The 16,301-nt window shown below is 35.7% G+C and overlaps 1 protein-coding gene across 1 annotated transcript; it reads left to right on the top strand.

Moving 5' to 3' along the window:
* The first annotated feature begins 1,618 nt into the window (after nt 1-1,618).
* Nucleotides 1,619-15,480, top strand: LOC113073460 (alpha-N-acetylgalactosaminide alpha-2,6-sialyltransferase 2-like). Its single transcript, XM_026246362.1, has 10 exons — nt 1,619-1,931; nt 4,156-4,521; nt 7,029-7,758; nt 9,905-10,070; nt 11,497-11,671; nt 11,919-12,057; nt 12,394-12,497; nt 12,688-12,771; nt 13,390-13,489; nt 14,268-15,480. The coding sequence occupies exons 2-10, from the start codon at nt 4,385-4,387 to the stop codon at nt 14,436-14,438; spliced, it is 1,806 nt and encodes a 601-aa protein (XP_026102147.1). The 5' UTR covers nt 1,619-1,931; nt 4,156-4,384; the 3' UTR covers nt 14,439-15,480.
* Nucleotides 15,481-16,301: the final 821 nt, after the last annotated feature.

Raw genomic sequence — 16,301 nt, 5'->3', positions numbered from 1 at the left:
TTTCTATAATTTTTCAATTGGATAGTTGACTAAAGATTAGTCATTGGAATATTTTTCCTATCTATAATGTGCATGTAGTTTCATGATACTCTCCAGAATCAATAATATTTATATTTAGGAAAATGAATTGGTTACATCATGAAGTACGATATGAAGGAAAACGGTAATTCAATTGTTATATGTCTTGTATGCTCATCACAGCAGTTTATTTCACCAAAAATACAGTAAAATAGTTTTGAAAAATTTTTTTACTAGTAAAATTATTATTATTATTATTATTTTATCTTAATATATTTAAAAAATATAACATTAATATGATGCAAAGCTGAATTTTCAGCATCATTACTGTCACATGATTCTTCGGAAATCATTCTAATATGCTGATTTGCCATTTAAAGCTGCAGTAGGTCACTTTTGTAAAAATGTGTTTTTTACATATTTGTTAAACCTGTCATTATCTCCTGACAGTAGAATATGAGACCGATAATCTGTGAAAAAATCAAGCTCCTCTGGCTCCTCCCAGTGGTCCTATTGCCATTTGCAGAAATACACCGCTCCCGGTAGGAAACAACCAATCAGAGCTGTGGTCCATAACTTTCTTTTGTGTTAAAAATTTACAAAATGTATATAATAAGCGAGTACATCATGAATCCATTTTCCAAACCGTGTTTTTAGCCTGTCCTGAGTCACTAGGGTACACCTATAATAAGTGTTTATATTTGGACTATTTAAGATTGCTTCGGGGGTACCGCGGCGGAGTAACCCAGTACTAGTGGCTCCGGCTACAATGTTCTTCCGCAAGACGCAAGCAGTTGTGTTTGTTAACCGCTAGAGTTTCAAAAGTTACCGACTGCAGCTTTAAGAAACATTTCTCATTACAATCAATGTAATAAACAGTTGTACTAAATATTTTGTGGAAATGGTTCTTCAGTGAAGAGAAAGTTCAAAAGAACAGCATTTATTTGCAATCAAAATCATTTTATAACCTTATTGAAGTATTTTCTGTCAATTTTAATCAATTTAAAGCACCGTTCTGAAAAATGCATCTCAATTGTTTTTTTTTTAAAAACTGCCAAAAATACTTTTCAGGCCTGTCATCTCAACTAACCACTTCCACTTTCTCACTAAAATAGTACTTGTTTTTTTTCTTGGTTCCCAGTTCAAATTGTTTCTGTTTTCTGATTTGTGAGCTACTTTGGATACAAGTGTCTGCTAAACAAATCATGTAAATGCCAATCTGTGCATCACATCCATCCGTAGGAAAGTCCTCCCTTATGACCCACATTTCTGACCTCCTACTTTGCCTCTTACTCACTCACAAAATGTTTCCAATTTTGCACTGTATTTGTTTTGTGCAGCTAAGCACAAGTCACATTGCATCCTATTCATTTTTCAGTCTAAGTCTAAGATCCCATGTGACTTTTGCACCCCATGCATGGCCAGGAAGAGGAGTGGCCACTGTGTGGAAAAAGTGCGAAGATAACCGTTTAGTATGTAAATATGGCAGCTGTGATAATGGAGACTATCTGGCTCTGTGAACCCAGGGTGTCTTCAGCATGTCGCTGCATGTCATTTTGAGTAATCTGTGTACGTGTGCATGCTTACGTCTGCCGTTTGATGCCTAAGTTTGCACGTTCCAGGGTCTGTCTTCAAACGTCAGCTGACTTGCCACGGTTTGTTTTGTTCATCACTGTTGTTCTCACATATCCCTGAGTTGTGAGAACCATCTCTCTGTTCTTCTCGTATTTTATGTCTTCCTTTTGGGGGAGGGGGAAGAGGAGTTGACCAATTGCTAGCAGCTGTTACTCCTTTCACAATAGGGCCGCCTCTCGAGCCCAGTGTGTGCGAGTGTGACTGAGAGTTGAGTTGTTAAAGCAGGCACACTGCTGCTCGACTTCACCCTTCTCCGCTTGACAGGATTTCCCTTTCAGGTATGAGACTCTTTTGACATGTTTTACAGTTGTTTTCCGTGTTTGTTTACATGTTCTCCTTGGATTTAAGAGCTGCTGTGAGTTGGAAGACTTCGAATGTCTGGGGACAGTTACTTTGCCTGATGTGATGTGAAGCTGGATCTTTTTGTTTTATGTTGCCTTTTTTATTTAATTGTCTTAGTTCATTTTGAGAGATTTGCTTCTTATTTCCTTTCTTAATTCTCAGTCTCAAAGAGAAATTCTATGCAGTTTCATAAAAGAGATGGACTTTGGTTTATGGTTTAAATTTCAGACATTACTCAGTGAGATTGTAAGCAGAGTAAAAGTTACTGGAACATTTCCACGCACTGAACCCAGTTCACACAAATAGCATTTTTCTCATTCCAAATATGACGGAAAAAGAATAGCAGGAATTCTGATGACAAAAAACTCATAATATAAGCCTTTGTGCCTCTGAATTCAGCTTTATTCTATGGTATTTGAGACCGAGTAGTGGAGAATTAAATGTAATAACAAAAAATGTTTCGAGCTATTTTTCTGTTCCTTAAGGGGATTTATCACTACTAACTGGCTTGTGAATATTCAGGGTATTTTAATGATTCCTGAATGTTGAATGGCATACCTAAGGCCATTTTGGAAAGATTGGAAACTCATATTTCCAGTTCTGCTTAAGTGACTTTCAAATAGTTGTTAATGTCACTATATCTGTATTAACAAACCTTCAGACTAGATTTAGTTTTCCACTAAGCGATATATATATATGATATATTATCCTTTTGATATTTGCTTTTTCAAATGTTGAAATAAAATTTGTGCTGATCTTTTTTTTTTCTTCTACAATGGATACCTAGACTGAAGAAACATACAATTCCTCATATTTTAACAACAATTATGAATCTAATGATAGTTGTATAGTCACTTTGAAGATGAATAAATTTATATGAATACTGTTAATAATAAACCGTAATGTTCATCATAAAACATCAACATTGGAATTTGTCTGTATATTTTAGCTCTGAAATGCTTGCATTTCGTCATGAGGTTCCTGCTCATATTTTCCATGTCCTGATGTTCATTGTGTTGGACATCAATTAAACTAAAAAAATAAAATAAAAAAACCTTGAAAGATCCCCTAAAATAACTTTTAATATTATCACTTGATTGTATCAAGATTATAATATAATAGGTACGGTGATGAACATAAATTAGCATATAAAAGGTCCTGTATATTCAGTTAGCCATGCTTTTCTTTTAAAATGCCTGTAACATGATCGGATCAGAAGTTAGGGGTCATGCATTCATTGTGATTGGTTGATCACGGACCAATCAGTGAACAAACAGTATTCGTACTTAACAATAACAACAACATATTTGTTTAACCAAAAACCACAAGATGTCCGTTTCGGTGGCTGCAGGGTCTGAAGGGGTTAATTTTATTCTCCTTTAGTGAGGGCCTGACTGTGAACTCTGAGAAAAGTGGGCGTCCGATGTGTTCACATCTTTCCTTTTGTTAAGTGCTAAAAAGGCCTGCTTTTTGCTTGCTTGGCTGCATTTGAACTCCTAAAAGTTTTTCAGTACAAATATCTAAATATTTTCAAGTTAAGATGCATTTAGTTGAGCATGATTTTAAGTCTAGTTTTCTGAAAAACCTATTCAAATTCAAATTATGCGCTTCGCTTCTTATGTAAGTTTATTTTGATTTGATTTATTTTGAAAGTAAGTTTAAATACTTGTACTGGAAAACAAGACATGAAAATATTTTTTTTTGAAGTGTAATGATCTGAGAAGTTACATGATGCCAGACACATCAGCAGGAGATGTGGTCATAGAGAAATATTTCCTCGGAGTAATGCTGGCTTCCTAGAAGAACCGCTTCTTGGAGGGAGAGTTACTAACAAGCAATTTTACAACAGAATCTCAGGCTTTCCCTCACCCCCTCCTTTATACAACTCTGAAAACAGCCACATTTTCTGTCTGTATGGTAATTTCATGCTCACTCTTTCTGCCTTTCACCCGTTCCCCCCTGTTTCTTCCTTTGTCAAATCCAGCAGTCTTTTTGACACCATTAATTAGCATCTGAAACGCTATTTGAGCAAAGGTGCACTTTGAAACCAGGATCACATCTTCCTGGTTCTCCATGCCCTTTAATTAAAACAGGATTACTGTGTAGAAACCGCCATGTGGAGTTTTACTTGTTTTTTTGTTTTTTTTCCTCCTCTCACAGAAGTCCTGGTGGTGCCGGGAGACTCCAACGTATGAAAGCCGGAGCTCAAAACCTACTAATTAATTGGCAACGACCCTCCCAACCCTTTCCCTTGAGGAGCACTTTTAAACCCCAGTTTCATCAAAACACTTCAACCGCTTCAACCCTTCCTCAGGAGAACGCTCATGTGCTTACAAGGTGACCAGATGTTCTGGGGAACACAGACTTGCAACACAAGGAAAGTAGCACGATGACAGGCCGGCTGCCCTCGAGGCTTGTGCTGTGGTTCATAGGGTTGTTGGGTGTCGCGTTATTGACATTATTCCTGGTTTGCGTGACTATGCAGAATCAGGTGCCATGGCAAGTGATGAGTCTGCAAAACTTCAGGTAAAGTGAGAACATCTTAAATTTGTGAAGAGGATGTTATAGATTCTTTATTGACCAATAAAAGTCCAATAAAATAATCCATGGGACATATCCATTAAAAAAAAAAAGTTATTTATAGTGGAAACATGTTTATGTTCTTTACATATTCTGCTTCGTAAAAAAACAAAAACAAAAATCACTAAAAGTTTCTTTTGGGAACCCAAAATTATTCTACAATGACATTGCTTTGAAAAAAAAAAAACACTGAAATTAACAAAGAAAATCATAGTGTTTTATATATGTATGCATGTATGTATGTATGTATGTATGTATGTGTATATATACATATACACACACATTTGAAAAAAAAAAAAATACTTTTTTTCCCAAATGTAATTTATTCCTGTGTGTGTTTACAATGGAAAAATTTACATTGTAAAAATATTTCATAAAATTACTGTTACTGCAACTTGTAAATCTAATTTTCTTTTTTTAAGATGGAAGTTAATGTGATAATAATATTATTATATAATAATAATAAAAATATTTATTTATTTATTTATTTATTTATTTATTTATTTATTTATGCATGAACAACAAAAGTTACAGAGGAAATTGGATTAAGGTTAAGGTTGAGCTGTTTTTCCATTTGTCAGTCATTTTCTCCTGAGATTCTGGATCACAGTGCACACTTCCTCTGATAATCATTCCTGCATGAAGCCATGTTCGGTGTTGCTGTGGAGACTAGTGTCACAAGCTACAAGAGTGATTTTATGTTTTGCTGTCTCTGTGTTTTCAGGAGTGAGGTTAGGATTTTACTTTAAATTTATTTGCACAGCACTTTCCACAATAGCCTACATATTCTTCCAAAACAGCTTCACAAACAATAGAAGCTTATAAATGTCACAATGAGCAGCTAAAATTGGTAGCGGAAGGAAAAAACTCCCTTAGATGTTTAAGCAGTAAGGTCGAATCCATTTGGGATATCACCTTTCCTTAGTTATCAGCTTTATTCTGCAGTAAGGGCCAGAAATGAACAACACGAAATCTACGGCTTTGGGTCTGCTCCTTTAATTCAGTCAGGTGTAGAATCGCTCGGCTTTAACGTTGGTCAAGTGTATTCTCTAGAGAAGTGCGTGCACAATCATTGCTCTGAAAGTAGGGTCTGTTATGTGAAATGTCGCTCAGATGCTTTTAAAAGGGCACGCTCTAATTTTAACAGAAGCATGGTTAAAAAAAAAGGCAGGAAATGGCACAAACTAGCTGGCATTAAAACGTGTGGTTCTATTAGTAGTAGTTTTGGGGGCGTTTCAATACCCTTTGGAAACCTGCTGTACAAGTTACTCTATAATTATGTTTAATAAATGAGAATAATGAATAAAAATGAGTTGTAGTTCCCACAAAAAAACAAAAAAAAAGCTCTTGAAATGTTCTCACCCTCAGGCCATCGAAGAGACTTGTTTTTGCATTACATGTCTTGATCCTCTGCAGTGGATGGGTGCCGTCAGAATGAGTCCAAACATCACAATAATCCACAAGTAACCCACACGACTCCAGTCCATCACAGTGAAAACATGTATGTTTGTTATAAATTCATCATTTAGATGTTTGTACCTTCAAACCATTGATTCTAACTATAAAACAAGTCCTCTGTCATATTGCTTTCTCCAGAGGAAAAAGTTGAGTGCCCTTGATCAGGAGAGAAATATGCATAGATCAAGCACTGTTTATAAGTGAAAACAGTCCAAACCACAACAGATACTGTATGTCAGTAGATGTTGATGTGAGAGGACATCAGGGGAAGAAGAGGTGTCATAAAATGTACTCAAATTAGAAGTATCATAAAGTTTAGACTCATATTAGAGGCATCAAAAATCATAGGCTCATATTTTGACACTGGTTTAAAGTTAAAAACATCTTTCAAAAATTATTTTTCTGACATATATATAATTACTCATGGACTGGAGTTATATGGATTAAGTGAAGATTATTATTTTTATCTACCCTTTGAACTCTGATGGCACCCATACACTGCAGATGATCTATTGGTGAGCAAGTGATGTAATGCTAAATTTCTCCAAATTTGTTTAGATGAAGAAACAAACTCTTCTACATGCCCCGAGAGTAAGCAATTTTAATATTTTAGGCGAGCTATTTCTTTATGACTTTTGAAGTATTGTGCCAGTTTCATTTGATTTATACATCTGATTTATATATAGTTTTTATTTACTTTTCTCACATCAATCATCTGCTTTTTATTGTATTGAACAATGAGGCACCTGCCCCAGTTTAAAGTTAGCAAACGTCTGTCATGCGTGTTTTCATTAAGATGTGTTTGCTGATGTATCAGATATGAAGTCAGCTGTTTTCTATGGCAAACAGTGAAATATTGATGTACGATTCAGTGGTTTCCCTCTTCCTAATGGTCCCTTTAAATAAGCTGGTGGTCTCTGGCTTCATTCCTGCTGTTAGGATGTGAAAAATTAAAAAACCTTGCTTATTCTATTTTATTTTTTTCTTGCCTGCAGGTTTTTTTCTGACAAGAATAACAGCATTTCTTTGAAAAATCAACCATCTTCTGAGAATGAACTGGAGCAAAATTCATTGCAGAAATCAGATGTTCAGAATTCATTGCAGAAATCAGATGTTCAGAATTCATTGCAGAAATCAGATGTTCAGAATTCATTGCAGAAATCAGATGTTCAGAATTCATTGCAGAAATCAGATGTTCAGAATTCATTGCAGAAATCAGATGTTCAGAATTCATTGCAGAAATCAGATGTTCAGAATTCATTGCAGAAATCAGATGTTCAGAATTCATTGCAGAAATCAGATGTTCAGAATTCATTGCAGAAACCAGATGTTCAGAATTCATTTCAGAAACCAGATGTTATGAAATCATTGCAGAAATCAGATGTTATGAAATCATTGCAGAAATCAGATGTTCAGAATTCATTGCAGAAATCAGATGTTCAGAATTCATTGCAGAAATCAGATGTTCAGAATTCATTGCAGAAATCAGATGTTCAGAATTCATTGCAGAAATCAGATGTTCAGAATTCATTGCAGAAATCAGATGTTCAGAATTCATTGCAGAAATCAGATTTTCAGAATTCATTGCAGAAATCAGTGTCAGGAAATGATGCAAAGTCTGATCAAGCAAATTCAATCACAATCTCCTTAAAACCAGTGCCAAAACCCACTGAGACTGACTTTTTTGGTGACCAGTATGCCACAGATGACTTTCCTTCACAAACCGTAAGTGTTTTTTTGGCTTAGTATTATCTATGTTAGTATAGTGAGAGTGAGTGAGTGAGTGAGTGAGTGCAGATGCCACCTGCTTAAAGTCAGGTTTATTGAAATGTTTGTACAAATGCAGTGGTCATTCAAATGTAATGGTCATTCAAATTCAGCAAACCAGCGGATGTCCGGAGAAAAAGCAAAGCAGTATGTAGTAAGCTAAGGTTACAAAACCGCATCCTTTTATTTAGGTGACAATGAAAAAATAGTGTTTCGTTTAGTGCTTTTTACAATACAAATCATCGCAAAACAACTTTACAGAAAATTAAGTTTCTTCAATATTTAGTAGTAGCTTATCAATGGTGACTGTCAGTTTATGAAAGTGACGTGACGTTCATCCAAGTATGGTGACTCCTATTTAAAATTTGTGCTCTGCATTTAACCCATCCAAAGTGCACACACACCGTGAACACACACACACCGTGAACACACACCTGGAGCAGTGGGCAGCCATTTATGCTGCGGCGCCCAGGGAGCAGTTGGGGGTTCAATGCCTTGCTCAAGGGCACCTAAGTCGCGGTATTGCTGGCCCAGATTTCGAACCCACAACCCTAGGGTTAGGAATCAAACTCTCTAACCACTAGGCCACGACTTCCCTTTATGTGCATATGACAGGAATTTTCAGATAAATTAATACAAGACATAGTCAAACAGATGAAGAACACTATTAACAGCAATTTTCATATGATGCAATCACACTTCAATCAATATTTGTTAGTTCTGTATGTTGTTTCAGGGTTAGCATCATCTGAGGTCCTCTGAGGGGTTGGCATCATCTCTTCTCAGGTGTTCTGGATCCAGACTGAAGCTTGTGTAAATCCTGTGGCAAAACAGAGAAACAAATAGAGACATAATTAACATAGCTGCTGTTCCAACCAATTAAAATTAATTAGTTTAACCCAAGATAAAGATTAATAATGTGCATTTGATCAGATACAACTGCATTCACAAATCATGAGATGCATTATTCAAATGCTTGGTGAAAGAGATGTGTTTTTAATCTAGATTTAAACTGAGAGAGTGTGTCTGAACCCCTAACATTATAAGGACGGCTACTCCCGAGTTTGCGAACCAATTGCAAAAAAGCTCTACCTCCTTTAGAGGACTTTGCTATCCTAGGTACTAGCAAATGTCTAGCATTTTGTGACCTTAGGGAGTGTGAAGGATTTTAGTGTGGCATAAGGCTAGTTTGGTATGCAGGAGCTAAACCATTAAGGGCCTTATAAGCAAGTAATAATAATTTGTAACTGAGACAGAACATAATACAGTAGGTAGCCAGTGCAGAGACTGTCAAATTGGGGTAATATGATCATATTTTCTTGACTCTAGCCGCTTCATTTTTACCTGTAGCTCATTTATTGAAGATGCAGGACAACCCTCTAGCAGTGCATTACAATAGTCCAGTCTAGAGGTCATGAATGCATTAACTAGCTTTTCTGCATCAGATACAGGTGACTTGTTTCATAGCTTGGCAATGTTTCTAAGATGGAAGAATGCTGTTTTTGTAACATGGGAAATATGGTTTTCAAAAGATAAGACCCAGATTATTGACTGTAGAGGAAGTAAGTACATCCGGCTAGTTTCAGATTGTAATCTACAAGATTCTGTGTACTGTTTTTTGGTCCAATAAGTAATATCTCTGTCTTATCCGAATTTAATAGGAGAAAATTATTGGTCATCCAATCTTTTAAAAGATTAAATACACTCTGTTAATTTAGACAATGTAGATGTTTAATCTGGTCTCGTTGAGATAGTTGAGTATCATCAGCATAACAGTGGAAACTAATCCCATATTTTCTAACAATATTATCAAGGGGCAACATGTATATTGAAAATAGCAGAGGACCTAGGACAGATACTAGTGGCACTCCATATTTTACTCAAGAATAAATTATATTTTAAAATAGATTACAATAGTAAACAGTTATTTTAATTTGTAACAGTATTTACAATAATACTCTTTGTATTGTAATGCATGTAAAAAAAAAAAAAACAGGTTAAATTTTTACAGTTTCGTTGTTAGCCATCATTGTTTAAATGTGAAAATTGTGTTTTCAACTGCCCTATATACTAACCTCTCTTGTAATATTTGTTTTTATTGCAGAACTGTCCCAACAATATTAGGAAGCGTGTGCCTCAGACTCAATTTGCTGAGATGTTTCTGCACGATATTCCAGTGCTCCAATGGGCAAAGCATTTTAGTCCAGAAGAGTACCAGCGGTTGAGTCACTTTAGTGGAGCACACGGCTGGGGAAGTGTCAAAGCTGAAGGTGTGTTGTTTTTGGGTATCTGCTTGACGTCACTAATCTCTAAAACGTATAATTTACCTGCTCAGTATTGTCCAAGGTTTCAGAGTTATATAGCCCAGTGGTTCCCAACCTTTTTCAACTCGCAGCCCACACAACCACACACATATGTTTCTATGGCCCACTTCAAAAAAATTAACTGACCCCGCAATTGTTGGGTTAATAACTTAGTACTCAGAAGATAGATTGTTAACTGTATTTATTGAATGAAATAGGGCTGTGCGAAATGGACAAAAAAAATTAAAACCTTTGCATTTTGCATTCAGGATTAATTTGAAACATATTTACAAAGGAAAACCAATAAGAACTTTATCAAAAAGCTGTAACGTCTCTAGAACATATATAATTCAAAATTATCCCTATGGTAAAGATGTAACAAAATGTATAGACTTATGGCAAATAAATAAATAAATCCCCTGTACAGAGCGCATAAATATAATGCAAAAGCACATTAAAATAATGCACGAGTGCGAATCTCTCTGTTCGCATCCAGATTTCCTTTGCACAGTCACAAAACCAGACGTGCTTGCTCCGATACACGCTGCTCTGCACGGACAGAGTGTGTGTACTTAAAACGTGTCTTATCTCACTTAAACTGCGTCCTGTGCACTCACAACTCTCTCTATGCTCATGTGTTAGATATTAATTATTTTCGCACGTTTTTATTTCTAGCCTTTTACCGCGTGCAGTGTGAATGCTCTGATCCGTCAACATGGGTTCTGAAAAAAGGCACATCACAGATAGAGTGTGAACCTGGAGTTACAGGGATATGCCCAGTCTGTTCTGTTCTCACGCTAGGTGCAATGCATTCTGACTGGATGGTATAGCATACTGCGGGAGGTCAGGGCCGTGGAAAATCGTGCTAAAGCGATTTAGAAATCGTGCACGCTCAAATCGTGATTTTATGACCATTTCTTTAATCGCACAGACCTAGAATGGACTGGAAATGAACATGAAATAATTGGCGGCCCACCTGCAATACGGACCACAGGTTGAAAACCACTGATATAGCTATTATAATTTGTATCATTACTTTTTGTGCTTCGGTTTTGACTGTATTTTTAGCTAATACAATTATTTACAAAAAAAATATATATATATCTGATGAAATTTTTTAAACTGGCTTCACAGAATTCACTATTGCCAAAAGCAATTAACAGATAAGAACTTACATTTATCATATAAATAATTAGTTTAAAATATATAATTATTATTATTATCCATTTTATTCTGCCTACTTTTGACCACATTACAATGAACTACATGTATTGTATATGCAGTTTTGTTGTAGTGTTACTTGTATTATCTTATTAAAAGTTACATGATACTGTATGTCTGACATGAACCACTTCTCTCTTTTTTGTGGATTTGTGAATGTTGTTGTTCACAGTTTTGAATAGCTCACTGGCAATTTTAAATAAAACTGCAAATCGGATGATGTTTGATGACTGGGATAATAGAGCAGACCGATCTGAGTGCATTCGCTGCGCTGTGGTGGGAAATGGGGGAATACTGAATGGTTCAAGGAAAGGCAAGGAGATCGATGACCATCACTACGTCTTTAGGTGAGGAGGTAGATCATTAAGAGATATTAAGTGCTTCTCAAAGTGAGGCAAATCTCAAAAGGAAAGTATTTATATGTATCTTATGCATGTCTGAAAGCCTTTGACTGATTTGTATGATTTTTTTTTTCCTTTAAACCAATGTTTTGGGTTATGTTTTAATTATTTAGACTCTTCTCTCTCTAAAATCTAAGGATAATGATATTTATTGATTAATGTCATTAATTGATTAATTGTCTCCCACCTGTAGGGTAAATGGTGCGGCTCTTAAAGGGTTTGAGGATGATGTGGGATCCCGGACTTCCTTCTACACATTCTCAACCAACACCATGCGAAACTCCATATATAGCTATGCTCACATAGGCTACAGAGGGCCACCTATATCCAAGGTAAGCATTCTTTAAAGATAAGACTCTCTAACTCCACTCTTCGTCAAAATTGAGTCCTTTGACTGTGATCTGTTCTATGATTAGACTTTGATTAGACTATCCTCAGATTCCGAGAAAACGCAGTGTGAAAGTTGATAATGAAGCAAATAAATTACATAATGCATTTTATTAAACTGCAATCAAGGTATGCCTTTCCCTGGAAATGGAACCCACGGTGTTGAGAATGCCTTGATCTAAAAGTTCAACACGCTTTTGTTTAGGGAAGTGTGTTGCTATTGAGTTGGGAGGTTGTTTGCTGCGACTATCTCTTATTTCTGTTCATCTCCATCTGTGTAGGAAACCAGGTACATATTCCTGCCAGACCATGACCGAGATTATATTCTTATGAAGGCGGCTTCCACACACACAGCAATTGATCAAGGCCCTGAGCGCAGCAAAAAGTAAATATAATAAAAAACATTATGTAAACTGACACGTCCAAGGTTCCTTAAGCGTATCCTTGATCACTACATCAGATAAAGTCCATCAGACGTGATTTAACTCTCACTGTTTTGTTTTATGTAAATAATTGACACTTTTATTATATGCACAAATAACACTTAATTTAATTATAATGCATATCTCTTTAAGGCCCCCTGCATACTTTGGTGAAGATGTGACTGTTGAAAAATTCAAAATCTACCACCCAGACTTTATCCGCTACCTCCGAAACAGGTAAACAAACACTGAGGGGATCATTTACTCTTGTATAGTAGTTTTTACTAAATTAATCCTAGACTAAGAGATCAACTGCACATTATTCTGCTTACTGAAGGACTGCTTCCAAAATACACTGCTGTTCAAAACTTTTGTCTCTGCATTTATATGTTCAAAAATGCAGTAAAAATTGTAATATTGTGAAGTATTATTACAAATTGAAAACTTTTTTTCTGTTTTTAATTTCATTTAAAGTATAGTTGTGATGGCAAAGCAGAATTTTCAGTGTCCCATGATCATCCTAATATGTTGATTTGCTGCCCAGGAAAACCTTTTTATCATTTTCAATGCTGAAAACAGTTGAGCTTCTTTTTTTTTTTCTTTTTTTTTTTTGGTGAAAAACATGATTTTCATTTTCAGGACTCTTTGATGATTAGAGAGTTCAAAAGATCAATTGAAATTGTGTGAGAACAAAGTCATATGGGAGTGGCCATTGATATTTGTGGACAAATATTTGACCACAGATCATCCAGAATTGGTTGGATGATTTATCTTTTTTTTTTTTTTTTTTTTTTTTTTTTGGTCTCCATTTCCATGTATGTGTTGAAGTTTAAATCTTTCCTTTTTCTCATCAAGGTTCCTGCATTCAAACCTTCTGAAAACAAACGCGAGAGGAATTTACAGGCCGTCAACAGGAGCAGTGATGCTCCTAGCTGCTATTCATACATGTGACCAGGTTGGTTTGTTTAGATTTTTTAATTGAGATTTTAATGAAACCAGGTTTTCAGGAATGGGCCCTGCTTTAAAGTGAGTTTTGACATCCATATTGTTTTCTGTCTCATTTTAGAAGTGTGTCACAATTGATGACATCATAATTACAATGTTGTACAGATCTTTGTACCTAAACTTGTATGAAAACACAATAACTTTACAAGTTTGTCAAAGGTTTAAAAACCCCTTTATGATACCTATTTAACATGCACTAGATGTGTAGTCTAAACAGACAGGACAGGATTGTGACATATTAAAGATGCACAGTAACAGTACTGCTGTAATAAAACCAACCCAGGCTCATCAAAAAAGCATTCAAAATGTTCCTATACATAAAATTCACTGCTGTTTTTGTTCCTCCTCAAACAAATTATGATCACAAGGCAGATTAAGTCTTACTTTCATGTGGTTCCTTGCATAATACTACGTTAGGCCCTCAAAAGCGTTTTACCATAGTGCGTGATTAGTTTAGAATACATTTTGACATTTGTAAAAAATGGTACAGCATTGCACTAGAGATGTGGCACAATCATGTACGAGCCATGATAAAACCTCAAAGACTCATAGCAACCTAAAATGACATGGCTGCTTTAGCAACAGACACAAAACCAAACTACAGTCAGTTAGGCTTTTACCGTAGATTCAAAGCCTATTATTTTCAAATGATGGCATATTAACCTTTTAACCTTTTTTGTCTGCCAAGGAAAGTTACTGATCATATGATGATGTTTGTTTTATAACAGGTTGATGCTTACGGGTTCATGACCCCTGACTACATTTTGTATTCAGACCACTACTACGACAAACAGCGCCATGAAGTGCATTTCTATGCCAATCATGACATGCGAATGGAAATGAGGTTGTGGCAAGAGCTGCATAATGCCGGTCTGATCAATCTCTTCATGCGCCGATAAGCACATATGGATGGACGCTACACACTGTATAACGTGTTTTTTATTGTGAGAAGAACTGAAAAACCTCTGGTAGGTGTGTGAAGGACAAGCCTGTTATTCCCCCAATGGTATTAGACATATTTGCCTTCTGAAGGAAAAGTTAATAACTGTTGTTCAACAAAAAACTACGTGCAGAGGCTATGTAGTCAACACTTTAGATTGATTGTCTTTTGAGTCAATTCACGAGAGACAAATGGCTGACATGTGTTTTAGGGAGAGGCCTTGTAAACATCGATATAGTGTTCAGGAATGACTGAATAACTCTTGTGTTCTCGGCTGCTGTTTGTTCACACATATTGAGTCATTTCACATCGAGGCTGGGCAGGATGAATCATGGTCTTAATTTGGGCCACGTACAAAGATTCTGTAATAAGTGCCTTAATACTTCTCAAACGCTGGACTGTCATGGCGTGTGAGAAACAGCGATTCAGAGAACACTACGTGAAAAATACTCAACCAAAGAGAATAATTTAAATGATTTTATTTTTAATTCTTAATCCTATTTTTAACATTGCGTGCGAGTATAAATGTTTCTAGGTGGTCCGTTCAAAATGTACCTGTTGCCATGTTGCATCACGTGGAAATGAAGAAGTTTTTGTTTTTAAGAGACTTTTTATGCTTGGGCTGTAATGTTTACAGCTTAACTTTACTTGGAAGCTTTAAAGTGCAATAGCTAATGGCTCACAATCTGTTTGAATCAAAATGTGAATTTCTTTTGTGATTTGTTTGATTCTGCTATGGTGTGTTTGGTCACTTGATGCTATCTCATGATTGTATTTAACAAATTCTTTACCAAATAATTGAACTGCTATGTTCACTCAAATTAACTGGTGTCGAGGATCACCACACTCCTGGTTCACGAGTTCATAAATCATTCCAACTTTAATAAAAATATTTTTGGAAACAAATGCTAGTAACAGAGATTGAACGATGGTCCTAAAGCAAGGGTGTATTTTAAACTCATAATAAATCCTTTGAAATGGTGTTGTTGATTTAAAAATGATATGCCTCTGTTTTTTCTCAGAGTGCTGTGAATATGGGCCTTAGTTATAGTGTGGAAATCAGTTCTATATAGTTCGGTTTAAATAGTAGTTGAACTTAAAAATAACCTTAAAAGTGTTTAGAGCTAAATCTAAGAGATATGTACATACTCTAACTCCCAGAATGCTGGTATTGTTTTACTTTTCATTGTCCACATTATATTTATGTTTCTGTGTACATAAGGGGTGAACTGACTGAAATAATGTCAGTTTGCTTTATGGAGCTAAATATTTGTACCAGCTTATACTATCACTTCCTTAAGCAATATTTGATCACATAAATACAGTTTGAGGGCGATGTAGTACAATGTATATCCCTAAACGGCTTGTCGTCAGGCCATAAATCTGGCAACTTAATCTAGAGTTCAATATATTTTACATTTAAATTGCAGTGTGTCAATTTTAGCGGCATCTAGCGGTAAGTCTAAAAATCAAAGATTCAAAAAGGGTGTTTACACAGTGATGCCATAGTAAAGAACCATTTTATTTCCGAAAGAACATATCGATGAACAGTTCTTAGCAGAACCATTTTTATTAGTGTGAAGAACATTTTCAAATTTTTTTCTCTTTTATCTACATCGTCACACTTTGTCACCGGGAGACTTCTAAAAGTGCTTCTTTCCCAGTGTTCAGGAATCGGTGAGTCATGTGTTTTAAATACCAATAAAAGACGATGAGACAATCATATTCTAAAGGCGATTGCAAGGGTTGCTCATAAACTAGAAGAATTCTGATAAAACGTTGCAACATGTGATTTGCAGTTCCTGTCCTCTTCTGCCATCTA

This window comes from Carassius auratus, unplaced genomic scaffold (assembly GCF_003368295.1).
Source record: "Carassius auratus strain Wakin unplaced genomic scaffold, ASM336829v1 scaf_tig00012172, whole genome shotgun sequence".
Classification (NCBI taxonomy): Eukaryota; Metazoa; Chordata; class Actinopteri; order Cypriniformes; family Cyprinidae; genus Carassius; species Carassius auratus.
Note: the sequence above shows the minus strand (reverse complement) of the source record. Positions and strands in the feature narration are given on the sequence as shown.